At 34.4% G+C, this 20,022-nt stretch overlaps 1 protein-coding gene across 13 annotated transcripts in view; it reads right to left on the reverse strand.

The window, feature by feature from the left end:
- The window catches only part of PAN3 (poly(A) specific ribonuclease subunit PAN3), a 114,008-nt gene that overhangs the window by 69,643 nt on the left and 24,343 nt on the right, over positions 1-20,022 (reverse strand). For 10 of the 13 annotated variants that reach the window (XR_010996273.1, XR_010996274.1, XM_068181196.1 and 7 more), the window contains 4 exons: positions 19,854-19,924; positions 17,724-17,786; positions 9,292-9,453; positions 1,026-1,176 (listed from right to left, as the gene is read on the reverse strand). Coding sequence is in view for 11 of the 13 variants with exons in the window: in XM_068181196.1 (XP_068037297.1) it covers positions 1,026-1,176; positions 9,292-9,453; positions 17,724-17,786; positions 19,854-19,924 (447 nt within the window). In the remaining 2 variants the exon portion in view is untranslated. The remainder of the gene's footprint in view (positions 1-1,025; positions 1,177-9,291; positions 9,454-17,723; positions 17,787-19,853; positions 19,925-20,022) is intronic. The other 3 variants (XM_068181197.1, XM_068181203.1, XM_068181204.1) reach the window with 3 other exon arrangements.

The following is a 20,022-nucleotide window of genomic DNA, read 5'->3' on the forward strand; positions in this document are numbered from 1 at the left end:
TGTTTATACATGCAAGTTAAATGCTGGCTTCTTTCCCATTGACACTGGCATGAAGAAAGAGTGAAGGTCATTTTAATAGATAGTAATTGCCAACAGATATTTCCAAAAATCATTTATAGCATATGTCCATCCACCTTTTGGCAATTACCTAATGCTTCTTGGTAGCCACAAGAGACTGTTGGAGGTTTAAGTACATACAGAAACCATTAAAGAATCTGCTGTGTGAATATCCAGATTTGCTGATGGCTATATATTAAAAATACTTATTTTATTTAAACAAAATTATTAGAATTAAGTTAACATCTTAAGATCAGAAGACTAAAAGATGCATGAAGGGCTTGAACTTTTTAAATGTGTAAAAAAATCTGTCACTCAATTACATAAGTGCATGGAATATATTTCAGTTAGAGTTTTAAACCTGGGAAATAACTATAAATTGGTCTTAAAAATGAGATTACACGTGACAGATACAGTAAAATTAACACTATTTTGCGAGGCACAGTATTATAGAATTATCTTGTCTTCTACTTTGTGTTTTTAATCCAAATTTTTAAGTCCTCATATGCATCATTAATACTGAAAAAATTACTTCTAAATCACACAGTCTAGAAACAAATAAAAAGAGCACATTGGTGTGTAGTAAACCAAGATCATATGCATTGTAGACTACAATGCATTTCTAGACTATGGGTAGTTTAAATCTTTTTCAGGTACTGCTCTGGCAAGAACCACTTAGGACACAGTATGTGATAACTCAGCAACCCTTTTCCCCAAAAAGAGCAGAGTAAGTTGTTAATTTCAATGCTGCTGTGGCTGAGCAGATTTCACAGCCTGCAGTGTGATTTACATACTACTGGAATATAAATCCAAAGTTCCTCTGCTTTTTAATGATTGCCTTAAAATTAAGAGCTGAAGTAGGAGGTAGCTACATTTATACCCAATAAATCTGATAACTATATATATATATATAGGGTTACATTTGACAAAAAAAGCCACTGTACTATAAATCATTACTCTCAACTTACCTGGTGCTAACCCAGCAGTAGCAGGACTTCCCATGGAGGGGTGAGAGAACAAGGCTTGAGAGAAGGCAGACATACTTGACTGGGATACATTACTCAGCCTGGAAGTTGATCCTCCTTTAGGAATAAACTCACTTGCAGAAGGATTTGGTGTCTGTTTAAAAAGCAATAAATTAAATGTTTATTTCAAATGAGAAGGGATTTATTTGGTAGAAAATACTTTCTAGACACGCCTACTAGTACAGGGGGTACTTTTAAGGTACATACAGCTTGCTGAGGAGAACAAAAAATACAAGAAGCTGGCCTGCATGAACAAATTAGACATGTTTTTAGCTTATGTCTGAAGTGTTATAAGCAAACTTTCCATATGAGCAACTAGTCTACAAATTCATTCAACATTTTGCAAAAGGCTTTCCATAAGCATTACATTACAAGTTGGAGAACAGAGTTGACAATGAGAATCCTTTGCCACAGCTGCAGATTGTTCCCCCATGACTTCAGCAATTTCGTCTCAAACTAACCAGCAATTTCAAATTAAAGGCGTAAAAATTATTCCTACTAGAAAAGTCACCCCTGCCTCCATTTAAAATAGATCTGTAGGTTCAGTTTTTTTGTGAAGGTAACTACTGCTTTAATTACCTGTTTCATTTATCCAGCACCCTTAATAATAAAGTCTAATTTGGTGCCATGGAAAAAATAGAAGCAGAATGATGGTGAAACATACAGTATTTGTTAGAACATAAAATAAACACATGAGCAGTTTTTCATTTCTATTAAAATCAGTGCAGACAGTTTTGTAGTTTGGGATCATGGTGTATGCTTTGAGGTGAGTTTTTTGTTTGATTTGGGGCAGGGAGGGTTAGAAAAAGAAAATCCCAGTTAGAGCTCAAAAGCCTAAAAGCTTATCATTGAACAGCCGGTTACAAATGACAGGAGTGGAACCAAAACTACATTGAGCCAAGAAATAAAATCAATTATTACATGAACACACTGAAAATCTTGAAGATTATTAAATTACAGGATTTAGTTTATTAAGTAATCTATACAATACCTCTCCAAAGTGTCTAAACCAGTTAGGTAAAATAAGAAGACAGCAACAGCTCCCAATAGACAAGGGATAGTGTTAAGATAATTCTTAGTGGTTTTTTTACAAAAAATTATATTGGACTACTTTGGTTTCAGGCAGTTTTAAAATAACCAAATATATCAACTGTTAGTTAAATTACCAATACTGATTTTACCAATATAAAGTGGCATCAGAGAAATAAGTGCCAAATTAAAAGTGAAGTGTGAATATCAATTTAGACAGCGAAGAAAGTATATGAGAAGAGTTTCTGTTAACTGGGTTTTAATACCTTTGTTTGACTATTTCTGCCAAATATCATAGCATAAATGTATTTCAATGCACTGAAAAAGAAGGTTCTCAAAATTAAATTATTAATTATTATTAAAGTAAAATTAAAGATGATGCCCAGGTTTAAAAGCAAATAGCAAAAATATTCTACCTTTAATCACATGGTGAATTTTAACCACCATCCACTTTATGATATCAACTACCACCTTATTTGTCACCTTACATGTGCATGTTTCTGAATATTCAAGGAACAGCTATAAGAAAATATGCAGATCGTGAAGTAAAACATATTAAAAGGATAAAGAGTTTGCATGAATTTTTAAACTCTTTAATCACAGTTAAGGAAAACATGTTAAAATGTGCACTAATACAGCAAAACAAATGATAAGTTGAATTATACAGACTGAAAACACGTAACTGACACATTTATACTCAAAAGGTAATATTCTGGACTTATCTGAACTTAGGTACAGGAATAACTATGAGAATAGTGTTGCTCTAGATAAAAACTGGCATGCAACCATTCAGCAAAATCTGCACTGAAACTGGAGAAAATTACAAAGGTGGTAAAGTACAACTTTTCCAAACAGTGACAGAGCTAAATAGTCATCAAACAGAACAACTGGGAGAGCGAGGGAGAGAGTTTGTATCATCTTGCTAAAAGAACTTAATTCCAAGGAACCACAAGATCTACATTTTTCCACTGCTAAAAGTAGCAATGACACATCCACAGCTCTATCACATCTAAATACTGTGTCAACCAGGCAATAAGGGTGGGACGTGGCATTAGAAGCACACAAGCACAGAAAAAGACACCTTCTGGAAGGTAACTCAGACTTTCTAGAGCAACTGTGAGTGTTCCCAAAATCCCATCCATGGTATTCTGGCTAAACTCTTATAATTTTCACCTACTGATTCAAACTCCTACAGCACAGAGATGGTTCTTATTTCTAAATGCATTCTGCAAATTTTCATAGACCAGTTTTCATGTCTAAAAGTTACTTACTTACTACAATGTTACTTATTTACAAAAAGGTACTTTCTTACTAGAAGTTACCTATAACCATCCAAAATTTTAAATGCAGCTTCACTTTAAGAAAGAGCTCCACATTAAATGGTGTTTTAATTTATCCAAGTGAAAGAGTCAAACCCAGGAATCTGCTAGGACTGATCTGGCTTATGCTGTAGAATTACAAACAGCAATGGGTCAAGTCTGATGGAAATTCAGTTTCATTCCATTTTCTGATATCACAAAATCCATTTCATTCCACCCATTTTTTGATGCCACAATTCAGTTTGAGCATCAAAGCCTAGTAAAATTAAGTTGTTTTTACATAACTTTGATGAAAATGTTGTATATGAGTAAACAGCTTTGATTTATGAAGATAGCCCCTATACTCTGAAAGCCTGTTTTACTTCTCTGTGATGCTACCAGCATGAAGCTGCAATCCAAGACTTTTCCCACCGGTAAAAAAAGTGATTTAACTTTTGGTTATAATTTTAAAAGACCCTTCCATCTTCAAGTTGTTTTCTAAATAAAGAAAAATACTCAAGTTCCACAGTCACTAGCCAGAATAAACTAATCAAAGTAATACAGCAAGTTCTAGAGATAGGTGGTCAAAACTAGCAAATACTGTCAGACAATTTGAAGCTTAAGCCCCAATCCACATTTAAATTCATTACGTCTACGTGAAGCTGCAGTTCTTAAAAACTTCTGTGCTTTTGAAAACATTTTATCTGAAGTAAAATATTCATTTTTCTGAAAACAGTTTTCTTCCATGAAAATAATTAAAATAATGAGGCTAGATTAAGTGACTAAAATAAGTGAGGGAATGTAGTATTACTATTAGTTCTTTAATATTTAATATCTTACTTAATTTTGAATCTTTGTAGTTAACTATTTTACAGCAATGACCACGCAAATATGCCAAAATTAGAAAGCCACATTCTTAGAGGCCAATTATTCAAAGTATTATATTCTTGGCCTGAAAAATATCCTACTTTCACTCTGTCAACTCATAATACAAAGTATAAATTCCAGGTTTAGCTTTACATTTGGATCAATGGTAAGCTTGAAAATCTGTTTAAATGGTAACCATGCTTTAGAACCCAACTGAGTATTCTTACAGTTGTTCCATGAGAGTCCTACCAGACTTCCCAAGATGACATAAAATTTGAACTTTTATAAGAATGAAAATGATCTAGATCATCTTAGTGAAAACATTATTTCATTCTGTATTATGTTTAAATTTTGCACAAGTACAGCTTTTAAACAAATTTCATTTAATTACTAATTAATTATTCATCTCAGAATAAAGTAATTTTTTCACGCTAGATGAGGCTTAAAATTTGAAGTCAGAATAAATCAGGATTGGTAAAATATGTAGAGAAAATGGATATTGAAAATGGTTATTAATTTTCAAGAGTAACCAAAAGAATGGACATGCAAGAATCATGTAACAATTATGCAATACTGTGATGTCAAAAAGTAGCAAATGTACTTCTAAACCCAAAACAATAAAAATAAGCCTACTAGCACTGTCTGCACTGTGTTAGATAAGTCTAATTTCAGTTTCAAATGTAAATGTTCCATAAAAAGTCACACACAAAATTTCAAAATGCTAATAAACATGTTTTCAACAAACAGCATAAAAGAGAAGGAAATACAGCTGTGTCAGCTACATTATGTATTTCTAGCAAACCACCTATGGTGACTTCTGATACCTTTGCTAAAATTGCCATCATTCCCTTTTCCTCTCAACCTTGCCAACTGAAATCTCATTCCCCTTTTTTGAGTATATTAATAAAGATGTGTCAAACTAAAGCAGCGAAGCAATTTCCCTAATTATTACCTGAATTCCTATATCATGCATTCTCAAAATGATTCCATGAAGAAATTTCATCTACATACCCTGTTCTCAGATTCTTTATGTCCACGTCTCTTTTCAGACAGCTTTGCAAAGAAACTTCCAAAGATAGACCACAAAACTGAGTCCATCCAGCTCCACTTACAGAAACAATTCCTACATTTCTGTACATCAGAGTGAAAAAAAACTTTATAAATACAGTCCAAATGAAGGCTGATTTTAGCCATGATGCAATTACTAAGGATGGAACTAAAAAAGTACAAAAGGAGGCCAGGACTATGCAATGACTCATTTGTGTCACCAGTCAGCTCAGAAATTGTCTGGTGGCTTTTTCGTTTTTACAGGTATTAAAAGAAAATAAAATATAGCATGGAGGGGAAGAAACAAAATATTCTGTGAGTATCACAAAAAAAATCTCTCCAGAACAATTCAAGGGTCCTTAAAAGAATGCACAGATGAAAGCAAAGAACAAGTCAAGGATCTAAGCTGAGGATCATCACTGGAAGGACTACACAGCAGCATGTGGCCTTACTGTATGTTAAAGAGTTGCACATAACAGATTTATGTCATCCAGAAATAAAAATCAAAATTCCTGTTTGATCAGCTATAAACTTTGATATACATGATTTGTCTTTATGCTCCTCAGTGATAAACTTGTAAGGCCCCAATGCTGCACTAATTAATAAAGGAATCCTCAAAGTGCCTTTAAGTACAGAAGTGAGCTAGAATACAGGGATGTACAAGTTATGAAGCCTTTGGAAAGCCATGCAGGGATCCAACAGGAACACTGGAAACCACTCTTCTCTCACATTTCTCAATCAGCACCTCTCAACACAGCTGTACAGCAGCAGCAAAGACACCACATCAGCTTCAGAGGCTGCAGTAGTACTTCATTAGCTTGGTTCTGGTTCCTCATTCAACCAAAGCCTGCTACCTAACTCAAAAAGTAGGCCAATCTCATTTGATTTCAGAAGGATGTGCTAATGTACTTAACATGCTAGAAACTGGATACAAACTTCTTTGTTCTCTTTTTATGTTCTCCTTCACTTCCAAATTTATTCTGATCTGTTCTGACATCCCAAATTACATAATCGTATAATGGTTACAGAAAACCACCACTAACCCACAACCATGCTATAAAGCAGGGCACTCCATTACCAGTCTATTTTTGGTACAGTTTTCATAGTATCTGTTAGGAATACAGAAACATGCAGAAGTCTTTCTTAAGCTTAACATGTTATTTTGTTGTTGTTGGGTTCTGGGGTTTCTTCGTTGTTTTTTTAATGGGCAGAGGTTCTATATGAGGAGAGCCACTTTACAGAGCATTGTTGCAATTCCTCCAAGGATTCCTTGCGAGCCATGACATCAGGAAAGGAGTAATTTTGTGATGTCAGAGCAACCCAGAAAACATGGGCGGTCACCAAGGATTTCAAAGCAAATCTTTCTATCCCACCACTGAATTTGTGTAACATGCTGTATTATTATAATTACTGTGACAAGTCATCACATCACTCTAACAATAGGCTCTAATAAATTTCAATTTGCCAACATTATTATTTATGCTACTCTACTGCTCTTGCAGAAGAATTAAGAGTCAATTTCATTAAAACTGGGTAAAATTTGTTGGCTAAATATTTATTGGTTTATAAACCACACCACAGACTCATATAAAACTATTAGTGAAGTCTTGTTACAACTGGCAAGTAGATCTCACTAAAAAGTAAACTTTGAAATTAGATTTGGAATATTTTCATATTTCTTTAACGAAAATCCTTTAAAGTACTGTAAAAACATCTAAAATTTTAGAGGTCTATGCTCCTAATGCAACATACTTGAAAAAATTAATTTCTATGATTATTTTTTGATCAATAAAAAATCATTTATTGATGCTGAATAAGAACTAATCTGTATAACTAAAATGTATCAATTCCTACTATTCTAAGGAGGATTACCTTTGCTATTATAATATATATCATGTGGTAGTATAGTAACTCAGGACATTTTCTAATATAAGGTAGGATACATCACTATAAAACAAACTCTGATTTGGGTTTTTTTTTTGCTTTTTTAATGCACAACCCGGAGTACAAGTCACTCTGCAGACTTCACTTTTAACATGTAAGTGTAACACCATATTTAAACAAAACAGATTGGGTTTATAAATTCATAGCCATGCAGGAGTAACAGTTAAATTATTTTACAATGCAAGTTTTAACACCTTTGCTTCTTCAGTCTTGCCAGACTCCCCAGTTGCTCTTCAATCCCTCCTGTTTCTCCTCCAATTCTATTTATTATGGCTGGCACATCCATCTGTTCGTATTTCTGCCACACGTGCATATACATGCTTTGTTAAGCATGTATCTCCATGGGAAGCTATGCAACTGTAATATGCAATATAAAATCTTAAGCCACACATACTTTAAATCAATTACGTAGCCAGGATTCTGGTGCAATAAAGGAGCCTGGAACTGCACCCTTCAAAAGCTACATACTCTGCAGCCAGTCCCAAACACTGCCAACCTCAAAGCATGGGGACCTTGAGCTTCCTTCCCTGTGCCACACTTTGAACACTACTCCAGAGTGCACAGGTACTGAGAAGACAACTGCTCCTGGCAAGAAGCTTCAAGTTTCAGGCTACTGCCTCTCCAACCTCCAAAAGCACTAAGTTCTTTTGCTTCTAATCTAAATGGAGTAGATTAACAACAAAGCTTGTATCACTGTATAGCAAGAAAACAAGAGAGGACAGGAGTGTAAACAGGACTTTTTTGCCCATTTGTGTTCACCTGAAAACTAAAGATCAATTTTCTGCTTATCTCTTCTCAAAACTATCTTTAATTATGGCTTACATTCATTGTTAGATACACACAAAAAATTCAGCTTGTTAATTTCCTCTCCCTTCAAAACAGTACTGCTTCACAGGCTCTCACCACTGTCCTTCAAGCTTACCCAGTCCTTCTACCAATGTTTCCTTTAAGCTTCATCTTTTCTCCATCAGTGGCTATGCTGCTTCCCCAGCAGCAAAAGGGCAAGACACACTGAAGGTCCAAATGTCCCTAAACAATGTAGCATCATGCTGCTTACATCACCCTGCCCACGACTGCTCATTTCAGTAACACAGATGTCCAAACAGCAAATAACACAAAACTAGTATCAGTGTGGAAAGGAGCTCATACGAGCATCATGTTGGCCCTTACATGGCAGAGATTCAGTGAACTGAAAGAAAATCCTGAAGTGCCATAAGTTATAATTATAAGTCTGTTATCAATTTACCCGCTTCATTCACTTTGAAAACACCAAAAATAACATAACCCTCCTAGGAAGACTGAAATAACCTCTGACAAATCAAAAGCATTACACAAGTGAAAACAGTATTAGTAGCAGTGGTGCAGTTCCCACTACTGTAATAATTTCCATCTAAACTCCACTTAAAGGGATATGAAACAGATTCATCCTAGGCTAGAATTATTCTTCATTTTCATGCCAAGGATTACCTGCTACTTTGGCAAAGCAATATTCAAATCTAGCTGTACCACCCCCCTCTTACTGATCAAGAGCTGAAAAAGATCAAGGAATAAAGTAAAATAATGGTAAGAGTTGCATACATTACTCAAACAAGTTGAGAAGTATAAACTACCCCAACATAAAAATTAAGAATTTATACTTCCTGATCATGATGGCAATGTCTCAAATTCTGTACTGAGGGCATCTATTTTCATTGTGTCAGTCACTTTAACAACAATCACTAATTTTACCAGTAAATATCTTCCTCAGAGGAGAATTAAAGGTTGTGATTGTTTGCTTTTGGAATACATTAAATTATTACTTTTGCTCCTTCTCAGATAATACCAAAATCAAGTAAAGTATATAGTTCAGCAATGGCTGAAGATAATTAAAATATCTCCAAATCACTTTCTTAGAGGACCAGTATGCCTATTATGTGAAATAAATATTTTATTTAACTCATACTTGGAGTAACTCTAACATTTTCCAGAACTGAAAATAAAACATCCAAAATACTGAAAAAATGACCAGTAAAAAATAATTTTACCTGTAAATTGTTTTCTGTGACTCTGTTCCACCAAACCATATTGATGGGTACTCCTGTTTTACACCTGTCAGCCAGACAGCCAATAGGGTTCTTTGATTTTCTTGCTTTTGATCCCACCGGAACTATCCTCTCATCCAGCATTCCCAGTCGATACTTCCTGGGCTATGAAAAAGAAGGAGAGAAACCAGGCCACTCCTAACAACCCTCATCTAAAGCTACACTAAGATAGGTATTACACTGTGATATGATTCTGGATTGGTGGAATAGGAAACAATTTGCAAGTAAAATTTAACTGAGACTGTTTCCTTTCAATCGTGACTATTTGGTTATAATAAACAATGCTTAAAAAAATAAAGAAAATAAACTTCAGGGACTACTAATTATTTGTAAGCAAAGCCATCCATCACAAGTCAGCCACTGAAAGATGCACATAAATTTGGAAATTGTCCTAATGAGAAATTGTTTAAAAATAAATATCCATATGTTCAAAATAAATACCTTCAATCACATCATAATAATGAACACCTCCCTTGAAATTTCTATCAAACAAATTTTAAATTCAAATTTGCTATGACTCATCTCCTGAAAAGTTGCTTTTAAAAATCAGGTAGAACTGAGTAGCCAATTGCAGCAGAACTCTGAGAAAAACATTTCTGCTCGGGTTGATGTTTAAAAAAATAACTTCAGTTACTGTCTTAAGTGAAAACAGACAAAAATTACTATGACAAATGCATTGAGAACTGTCATAAAATTGAGAAAATAAAACACATTTGAGGAAGTTAACATGCAGGAATTACGTGCACCTCATTAACAGTGACATTTCTATTACACTGGCAATGATCTCTACAAATGGAACTATTTATAAAGGATTACATGAACATTAAATTCAAAAGGCACACTGTAAAAAAGAAAATCTGTTAAATACTTTCAAACAGGTAAAGTACAGAAGTTTTCTAGATTTCTCTGTGCTTTCAAACCTATGTGTATCTACGTAGATAGTAAATATCATCAAAAGAAATATTTTAGCATCTATGCATATTTAGACCAGGGCTTTTATGCCAATTATATCAATAACTGGATGAAACTGCAGGGGTTGGCTGGTTTTCTTTTGCTGTGGGGTTTTGTTTGGGCATTTTTATGCGACAGCATAACTATCACCTGGACATAGATCACTCTAAGTAATCAAAGCTTAACTTACCTTTATTCAGAGATCTATTTCACCTAGCACCTTAGAAATCTTAGCAGTATGTACCTTCATACACACTTTAGAAATTATACTTCAGGAAACAAGGCAAGAATCTAACTGGAGAAGACTTCCCACTCACACAGAAACAGTTTGTAAAACACAGGACAAAACTACCATAAAATGGCTGCAAAAACAAAACCTGAATTGACCCTCTTCTCTAATTCCCTGGAACCTTTTAGGCTGAAAACTTTGGAAAGAATTAAAACTTAGTGGAGTCAACAGTACCCCATTTGCCAAAAAAACCAAAACCAATCCCTCCAAAAACCTGTAAAACCCACAAACAAAACAAGAAAAAATCCCCAAGGATACCAACATGGACTATGAACTACCAAAGGCAATAAACTCCATGGAAGAGTTAAGCAAACTTAGTAACAATAAACAAGGCTGAATTTTAGCATACTAATTAGAAATCTGTGATGAGTAGCACAAAGTCCTCCTGCAGTTCAAACACACACCTGATCATGGTAAATCTAAATATTGGTTGTTTATTAGGAGAGACACTCAACTATTGGGCAACTTGTCTCAGTAAATCAGGAAGACTACTAAAATGCTAACCTCCAAAGCCATTATAGCTGACAAACTGGACATTCAAGCAAGATGGGACTTTAGGGCAGGGTTTGAACACAGGATGTATTTTTCTTAGGCAACTAGTATAAACAATATAATGAAGAGTAACAGTTTCCCTGGAAGCTTTCGCCTCTCTCTCTCTCCCCCCATGCTCTACCAAGCACAGGGGCACAGTCTGCCTCAGTCTATTGGAGTACAAGCCAGTGCCCAAACATACTTCCATTCACAAAGGGTTCTTCTAATCTTCTATAATAACTGGTTGTCTACAAATATTTTGAAAAGGAGAACCAAAGCATAAGAGAATTAAGCCAATCTGGAAGAAGGCAATTTTGGTCACAACAGGATTCAGATTCCAGACAACAGGATGAAACAACAGGTATTCTAGGCTTTATGAAAGATCATATCGAGACAATATGAATTCATGCTCCAGTCGTTCTTAACTTACTTGTATTAAAAATGAAATTAAGCACTGGATAAGTCTAAAGAAACATTTTTCCTTTCATTACTTATCATAAAACATGAGGGGATTACTCAGTCAAGATTTCATTATTTAGACAGACATTAGAAGATGGAATAGACAATATTAACATTTGAAAATAAATTTTAGTCTATGTGCACCAAAGTCATTCTAAATAACACTTGTTCTCAAAGAGCAAACTTGGATCTGATTTAGAAACGCAATCTGAATTTAAAGGCAAGCAGAAAACAGAGTATCTGCCAAGAGGAGAGCTTCAACAGAAGGAAAAGCAAATAGATTGAGAAGTTTGAATAAGTGTATCAACATTGCTATATCCCTGACCTCTACAAAGAGCAGGAAATAAAACAACATAAACAGTTCACTTTAAAATGAGCGAGAACTCATCAACCACTAATCATTTCTGAACATATATATATAAATATGTAACTATATCTACGAGAAACATAGAGAGCATGACAATCTGGACTAATAAACCAAACTTTTATGCTTGGGGACAATTTCTCTTGGATATTTACAAAAACTATTGGTTTTTTTGCCTTCCCTACAGTCTGTGAGATAAAAAAGCTGTTCATATGTAGTAATTACTGGCTGCAAATGTTCACATGAGGCAAGGAAGAGCTAACTACCTTTAACTGCTAGCAACAGCTTAGCTTCCCCAGGTGAGAAGGGTAAGCATCTTCAACCATAGCTAATAATTATAACCCTTGCCCTGCAGAACCAAGCTGATGCCAGCAAGTAATGATAGGAGCCTACTGGTTGGCACAATTACTAGGAAAGATAAACCCCCGAATGTTGAAAAACATTACATTTGAAACAAAAAGAGAGTCCTTCCAAAAACAAGTCCTTCCCAAGTAGCATCTTCACATGAGAACACTATTAATGATTATTAACTTCAATAGCACACCAGCCCGCTATATTCTCCACTTGAGGAATAATAGAAAGTATTCCTCAAGTCAGTTTAATTACTTGGTTCTCATTCATTCAACAAGAACTTTGGGAATGTGTTCAGCAATTCTATTTTCTTCCTACTATTTGCTGTAACAGTGTCTTTGTCCCTCGTTCCTCCTGTTTCAAGGTCAGTGGGCAATATCACACTTCCCTTTTTTAATTCAGGACTAAACTGACCTCTAGTGTAAGATCCTCCATGGCTACCCTAGAGGAAGAAATTTAAGCAAGAAAATATCTACAAACATTCAAACTGTAAAGACTTTAATGTAGTATTTAAGTCTAGATAAGCTGACAAATCAAACTACACAACTGCAAAGTTTTCTTCTACTGAAGATCTGCAATTTGTTTTTTTTCAGGATCACTCAGGTCCCAAATTCCATTTTTGTTCCTTAAAATGCATTTACCTCTAGCAGGTTTTGAATTTTAGTTTTACAAGCCCCTTTTAGTACCAAAATATACCCAATTAAGTCCAGCACACAAACACCCAAGTAGGCTGTTGTGTTTCAAAGTATTGTGAAGAGTCTGAGCTATGGTAATGCCATCTAAGTGCTTCTACTATCAAACCAAATAGAAGTCATCTTAAACCTCCTCCACTGCAGGCGGAGTAGCATTACCTTAAATTACTGTAGCTAAAATGTATCACAGTAGCCTTAGCTAGGGCTCATCTGCTGTACAGTGAGTTGACTGTATCTGCACATACAAACAAAATATTATATTATCAGACAAAAAATTTTAAAAAGCGATACAAACTCACACTTTCCTTTGAACCACTTGCTGGATTACCAAAATTATGTGAGACACACAATTTTAAATTTCAATGCTGACTTTTGAAAGACTTTTTTTTTAATTAATTGCAAAGAGACCATTAAAAAAAGAGACTTGAGACATTAGACTCAGCTAGTCCGCTAGTCTACCTAAAAAGGAGCAATTTCTGTTTTATTATGCTTTTAAAGCAAAAACCAAAATAGAAGTTCTTGGTGTCATTGCTACTTTCACCCAACAACCATAACTAATTAGCTGGAATAAGCCTGTACTTAAAACACCAAATCACAGATATGAACTTCAATATGTTATTGAGCCTCTTTACAGGCACAATCAGCTAAGCAGTACTTTAATTGTGAATACAACTCTGTTACTGTGTATTACTGAACCCAATTAAGTGTTACACCTGAACATGAGTTAGGGTCCACAGGAATATCCTGACATATTTGTAAGATGAAAATATGAAAAAGAAAAGCTGTCTTTTAAGAGAAGTTAAACTGTTTAGGTTTTGTAGCCAATAAAGCTGCAAAACCCCTTTACATGGATTAGGTTAATTGTTAAACAAAATACCTCCACTCTTCCTTTTTTATTACAATCTCCCACTGCTAGACAGGCAGACTACACTTGTGGTTTTTTGTATCTCAGCTTCTGAAGGCTGGAACCAATTTTTAAATTTTTGATATCCACAAAAAATGGAATTGGAGGTTAAAAGTAACTGTGTAGTTGGCTGGTTTTTGTCATTGGGTGGAGTCTTTTTCCTTTATGAAAAGGAAGACTATGCTAACACTTATAATTTTGAAGTTTACAACACTATACATTGACATTACATGCATTTAACAGACTAGACACCCTTCCATTCAGATTGCTCATGAAAACCTGGGTTTGGCCGAGGTCAGAATTTCACTAGTTGAAAAGTATCATACAGAGACAAACAAAATGTATTCTTCTACCCCAAGGAAACTTAAATGCAATATTTGACATGGAAATGTGTCTTATTCTAGAGCAACACATCTGATCACTGAAAAAAAAATACTGGTTTAAACAAATTTTAGAGATCCAATAGATTCAGGCACTGTATCGGACATTTTAAACCATAGCTAAGGGAAACTTTTCAGGTGAATATATTAAAAAAGTTTATTTCATGAGTATATATGCTGAAGGCATGAAAATCTTGAAGACTTCAGAAGCAGCAAAACTTACATAATTAAGTCAAATGTTTTCTCATCAATTTTGCAGCCTAGCTATGTTGGGATGAGGTATGAATTACCACAACTTTAAACCCTGGCATGGATTTAATTATATTGACAAACTTCTTTACTAAGAAATTCCTATCACCTATTGAATCGATGTAGACTGATGGAAAAGCAGACTTTTTTTCTACCACCATTAAAGTAGACAGTTTTAACTATAGTGAAGACTTGTCAGAGTACCACCACCCCAAGATGTACTTTCAAAAACTCCACTGCTAAATTAACACTATGGGCAAACCACAGATTTTCTTCAAGTTTAAAGGTTTCTTTTAATAGAAAAGAAATTTTTGTGTTACTTACAGAAATGTGGGATAATCATGTGACGTTACCAAATATATAGGTAAGAGGGTTAGACTGATGTAGCTTTTACTCTGATCTTTAATAGGCATGATTTCTCAAAATTGGTATATTTTCTAGATGTTTTAAACATTTGTATAGTGCCTTCAACTAATGTGTGCACAAATCTAAAAAAAAATTTAATTATTTTACTGCAAATCATTCTTGAAGACTACATACACCTTGGGACAGCAGGAATCAAAGCTTCTAAATATAAAGAAATGCATCTAGCATGTCAGTTACATTTGAAGTTATTTGACTTCGAATACACAAAAGGATGAGGCAGCAAAATGTAAAAGTGTTACATATTTTTAAAGGGGAATGCTTTTATTTATTTTTATTTTAAATTTGACTTATGTATCATACTGATCACTAATTCACACACAAAAATAAAAGTGAATAATATATTCTCTCATGACACATTTAGAAGTGAAAAATACGTATTTATCTAAATAGTAATAACCAAGACAGCTAGGGCACACAACCAAGGAACAATTCCAATAACTAAATATTCAAAAAAAAAGATGTAAAGCAGATTATATTATATCCTTGTAACAGATTTTAGACCCCTGTACTACCTACAAACATTTATTAGTCTTCTTATAAAGCACAGTCCTTCTGCATTGCTGCAACAACTTATTTTAGCATCAACTAATATGTTTTATCATTGCAGTATGGGTGTATAAATCCCAGAAGGAAAAATTTATGTTTGAAATATAAATTTCGCCCAGGTACACCATAGAGTCTGTGCAGCCATAGTTCCGTCTCTTAGAACACAGTGACATGATGCTTGATCATCAACCCTCAACTCATCAGAACATGATTCGTGCTTCTGAGATCATATATGCAGGAGGCTCTGAAAGGTGAAAACTGTCTCGACACATTTTCAAAGTAATTTCAGCAAGACCAAAGATGGCACATAGCTTTTCAATGAACACCACTGAAGTAGATAATGATCAGGTATCAGAGGTGTCAAGATAGGGCTAGACGGAAACAGGAAGCTGGAGAGAAATACAGCTTCCCAAAAGGTAACAGAACTAGATGGGAGGCAGGACACTCAAAAATGAAATAGCAACCATTTAAGTCTTAAGAATTTAGTATCCACAGGACCTGAAGTTATCCTTATTGTTTTCTTTTAACTTGAGAGGTCAAACTCTTCTCATACTCATTAAAAAGCTTGTGTTTATGCAGACTAGGCTTACAGGCAGTCTCTGCTTCAAATAATTTTCTATGCACATTTATGTCTGCTAATCAAAGTAAATGAGTTAAGTCTGCTGTCCAGTCTCACTGTAAATCTCCACAGATGGCACTCAACAGCTGCACCCTGTTTGGGGTGAACTTCAATTCAGATAATCTCCCTTAAACTTTCCTTTCTAATCTAGATGTTTAGTCCATGCCTTTACTCACCTAAAACCAGTGGAAGGCATTCTAGAAAAAAAATGCTTGAAAATAAAAAGCATCATTAAAATCATGTTTAGAGTTGTTCAGTGCAGCAATTAGCTCACCCCTTGCAGCCTGTGAACTGAAGTTATTCTCACCTTAATGGACTTCCTCTAGGTGTGACTGAACAATTAAAAAATGAAATGGAAATAAGTCAGTGTTAGAAACTTTTCGTAAGAGTTCAGTTTTCATGAGGATTGAAGGTATAAAAAAACAAAGTAAAATGTAAAAGTAAATGCTTTTCACTATTCTGTAAGGCTGACCAGTGACAAATACAGGAACCTTTTAGCCTGGATTGGTGGCAACAGTCTCAGAACAAATTTAAACAGAAGTTTCGTAATATATTTTCATCTTAGTGCATTAAGCTGTCATGTCCTTCACAGCAGATTCTGATCAGTTATGTCACACAAGTTTTTATAAACTCTTCACCAGAAGCACCAAAATGAAAGCAAGAACTTTTCCAAACAGATCATTTCAGGTTTAGAGAGGAGCACTTTTCTAGATAATGGCTAAAGTCAACTTGGGAAATACATCTAGGAAGTTCAAGTGCAGAATGCCACTCTATTTTTAACAAGCACAACATGTATTTGAAGAAAAAAAATAAGTATGACATCATTATTCTTGGGAAAGGGTGTTAGTCTATTACTAACACTAGCTTTTGTTCCATGCTTCACAAATCCTACTTGTGCATTGTAGATTAATACTTACCTAAAAATCTCTTATAGGAAATTCACTTTAAGGTTGCTTGTCTTACTGCATGTGGAGTTACAACAACCAGACAGTAAATCCAGAAGGTTTTACAGTTGACAGAACCTCCACCAAGGCTCCATCTACAGAAATACTTAGCTCCTTTGATTTCATTTTAAGTATCCTATAAAAATGTCTTTAAACAGTAATCTTAGCTTTCCTGAAATCTAAAATTGAAATGCAGTTTAATAATTTTTAAACAGAGATAATTATCTTGAGCATGTTCATAGAAATTCAAGGACTATGTTTACTTTTTGAACAGAAAGTAGAATGGCTCTAAACGTCAAATAATCAAAAGCAAATTAAACAGCTCAGTCATACTAACAAGTTTCAAAAATACTGTCTAATTAAAAAGCAAGGATATTCCAAATTACAATCATCAACTTACGTTCAGTATTTTATTGATCTCGAATATTTCTCCATATGGCTTGCCCACTGTTAAAGGGCTGTCACCATAACATGATCAGCAACATCCAGAGAATCAATAAACTTGCTTAACAGAACTACATAGTACATGCTTTTACAGAAACTATTCAGTTTTACACAACACGAACATGCATAGTTTTTTACACAGTTCCAAATAACTTAATACTTCAAAATATTACAAATTAGAATAGTAATATTTTTAAAGGAAAGCAATTGTTCTTTATTCACTTACCACGACTGTATTATATCTGTCCTCCAAGTCAGTGATAAACGAAGGAAATGCTGGTTTTGCCAGCTAGTTCAGAACAAACAAAACCTTAGACTTGGGCTCTTAAGTAAGATAATGAAGACTTTTTCAAACAGTAGATGTTGTAAACATGTACATTTGAACTGGTCACCAAGGCTCCCTTTACACAGCAGGCACCAAGCACTGGCCTAATAAACCCCATTGTTCAAGCTATAAACAAACTCCAGTTAATGGGGTAGAGAGGAATCACACAAGGTTTTAAATACCTGGCACTCAAGCATTTAGTGCTTTTAAAGAAATCACTTCAGACAATTTGGATATTGTAATAAAAGTACTAAAAATATTAAAAAACTACATCATAACTACTTGCCATGTATTGACTGGCAGCAAAAGTCAGTCACAAAACTTATTAATTTCTCATAACTTTAGCCATCAATTTTTGTCCACTTAAAGCAGTCACCAACATCTGGTCATTTCCAAAGTATTTTTCTCAGGGAGAGCTAAATGATTCTTTAAACTACTCATCCCCCTGTGCTGACTATAGAGGGAGCCTAGATGCCTAGATTTACACAGCTCAAGTAGTATTATCAAAACTTCCCCATTACTAGTATTTAACAACCTTTAATACAAGCATATGTTAAAAAATAGAAGTCACAGCAAAAATAAATTAATATGCAAAGAAAAACACAAACCTCTTTCAAATAATGCCAGTTATAGCTGAAATGCTAACCAGAAAAAAAAGTTAATCAATTTCACAGCTAAAACTTACTCTTAATACTATTTTAGCAGCCGGTGCCTTAATTTGCTTCTTTTTCTTGAGAAAAAAATACATTAAGTCTGAAAGCACTCTGAAATACTATTTGAGCTTTGAGGTATTTGTGCTTTACAAGCAAACATTAATTGGTTTGTTTTCACTTTGTACTGCTTAACTTTGAAGTATTTTTAGAGACAGTGGTCATTCTTACAACACTTCTGTTTGACAGCTTATTTCCTTTGGTGTGTGTGGTTCATACACAAGCACAAGTTTACACCCAAGTATATACATACATATGTGTATATATTGGCTCTCAAAGCCTGTGTTAAGGAGGAATGTACAATTATTTTTCATTTTTACCAGCCCTGGCAAGTAGATAAGTAACACATTTATAGTTCTTTACATTCAAGTTTCAGCACACTGTACTGGCATTAAGGAAAAGAGCAATGCAGATATTCCATGTAGTTGGGATACAGCATAATATTAGAAAATTAATGTTCAACAACAGCATTTATATTTAAAAAACAGTGTAATGGGCCATCTAGAGCAATTATCTTTAAGCTCAATCTTGACCTGCAGGAATAATACAGAACATGCTGATGTAGCTTGCTTTCATTATTTAGTACAGGAAAGCTCAGAATAATGTGGCTAATAAGTAGTAGAACATGAAAGTCATCAGTGAAAGCAAAACTTAATAATTGGCTGGGACAAGATAATGTCTGGTTTTGGTAAGTGACAGTTCATGAAAATGAGAAGGAACTCTCATGTAATCAAACTTTTGTCTCTTATTCCAGCCTCTGAGTGTGTAACTGGAAAACACCACAACTTGCACAGCTGCAGGTCAAAGGTGTTTGAAAATGCTGTCTAGCCCTCAGCGAAAGAGATTTCTCAATACAAATTAAAGGGACGGGAAAAAAACCCAAACCCTCACTTCCCAATGATAAAAGTGTCTTTTAACATAAATGCATTTCAAGCTGTTATAATTATTACTGCATAACATGCAAATAAATGGGAAAATTGATTCTTAACGTATTCTGAATTTGCTCCCATAAAGGCATGCAGGTCACATGTCCCTTAGTAGAATAAAAATTTGTTTCCAAATTCAATGGGCTATGCACTAAGTTTCATATTCTATAAACTTCAATTTACAAGTGCCTGGAGTATTTCTTAATAGTAGCAGCAGTCTGATCTGATGTAGCAAAAGTGAAGTAAGATCTTATTTATATCAGCAGCAACACATTAAAATAAATCTAGTAACATAAGAATTATCCTTATTTCATGCAGCATTTCAAGTTATTCCAGATCTTCTTCCCTGTCGACTCATATATAAATATGCTACTTATGCTTTAGTTGTTGCCTACCTTCCTCCTTTGAGACACGCTGAGGGCAGCAAAGTCATTAAACAAGGATGAATTTGGTGAAGTTAGTGGATCTACAAAACCAATGTAAAACCAAGGTGTTAAATATAAATATATATATACATATATATATATATATATATATATATATATATACACACACACACACTAC

The sequence above is a fragment of the Anomalospiza imberbis genome, chromosome 2 (genome assembly GCF_031753505.1).
Source record: "Anomalospiza imberbis isolate Cuckoo-Finch-1a 21T00152 chromosome 2, ASM3175350v1, whole genome shotgun sequence".
Classification (NCBI taxonomy): domain Eukaryota; kingdom Metazoa; phylum Chordata; class Aves; order Passeriformes; family Viduidae; genus Anomalospiza; species Anomalospiza imberbis.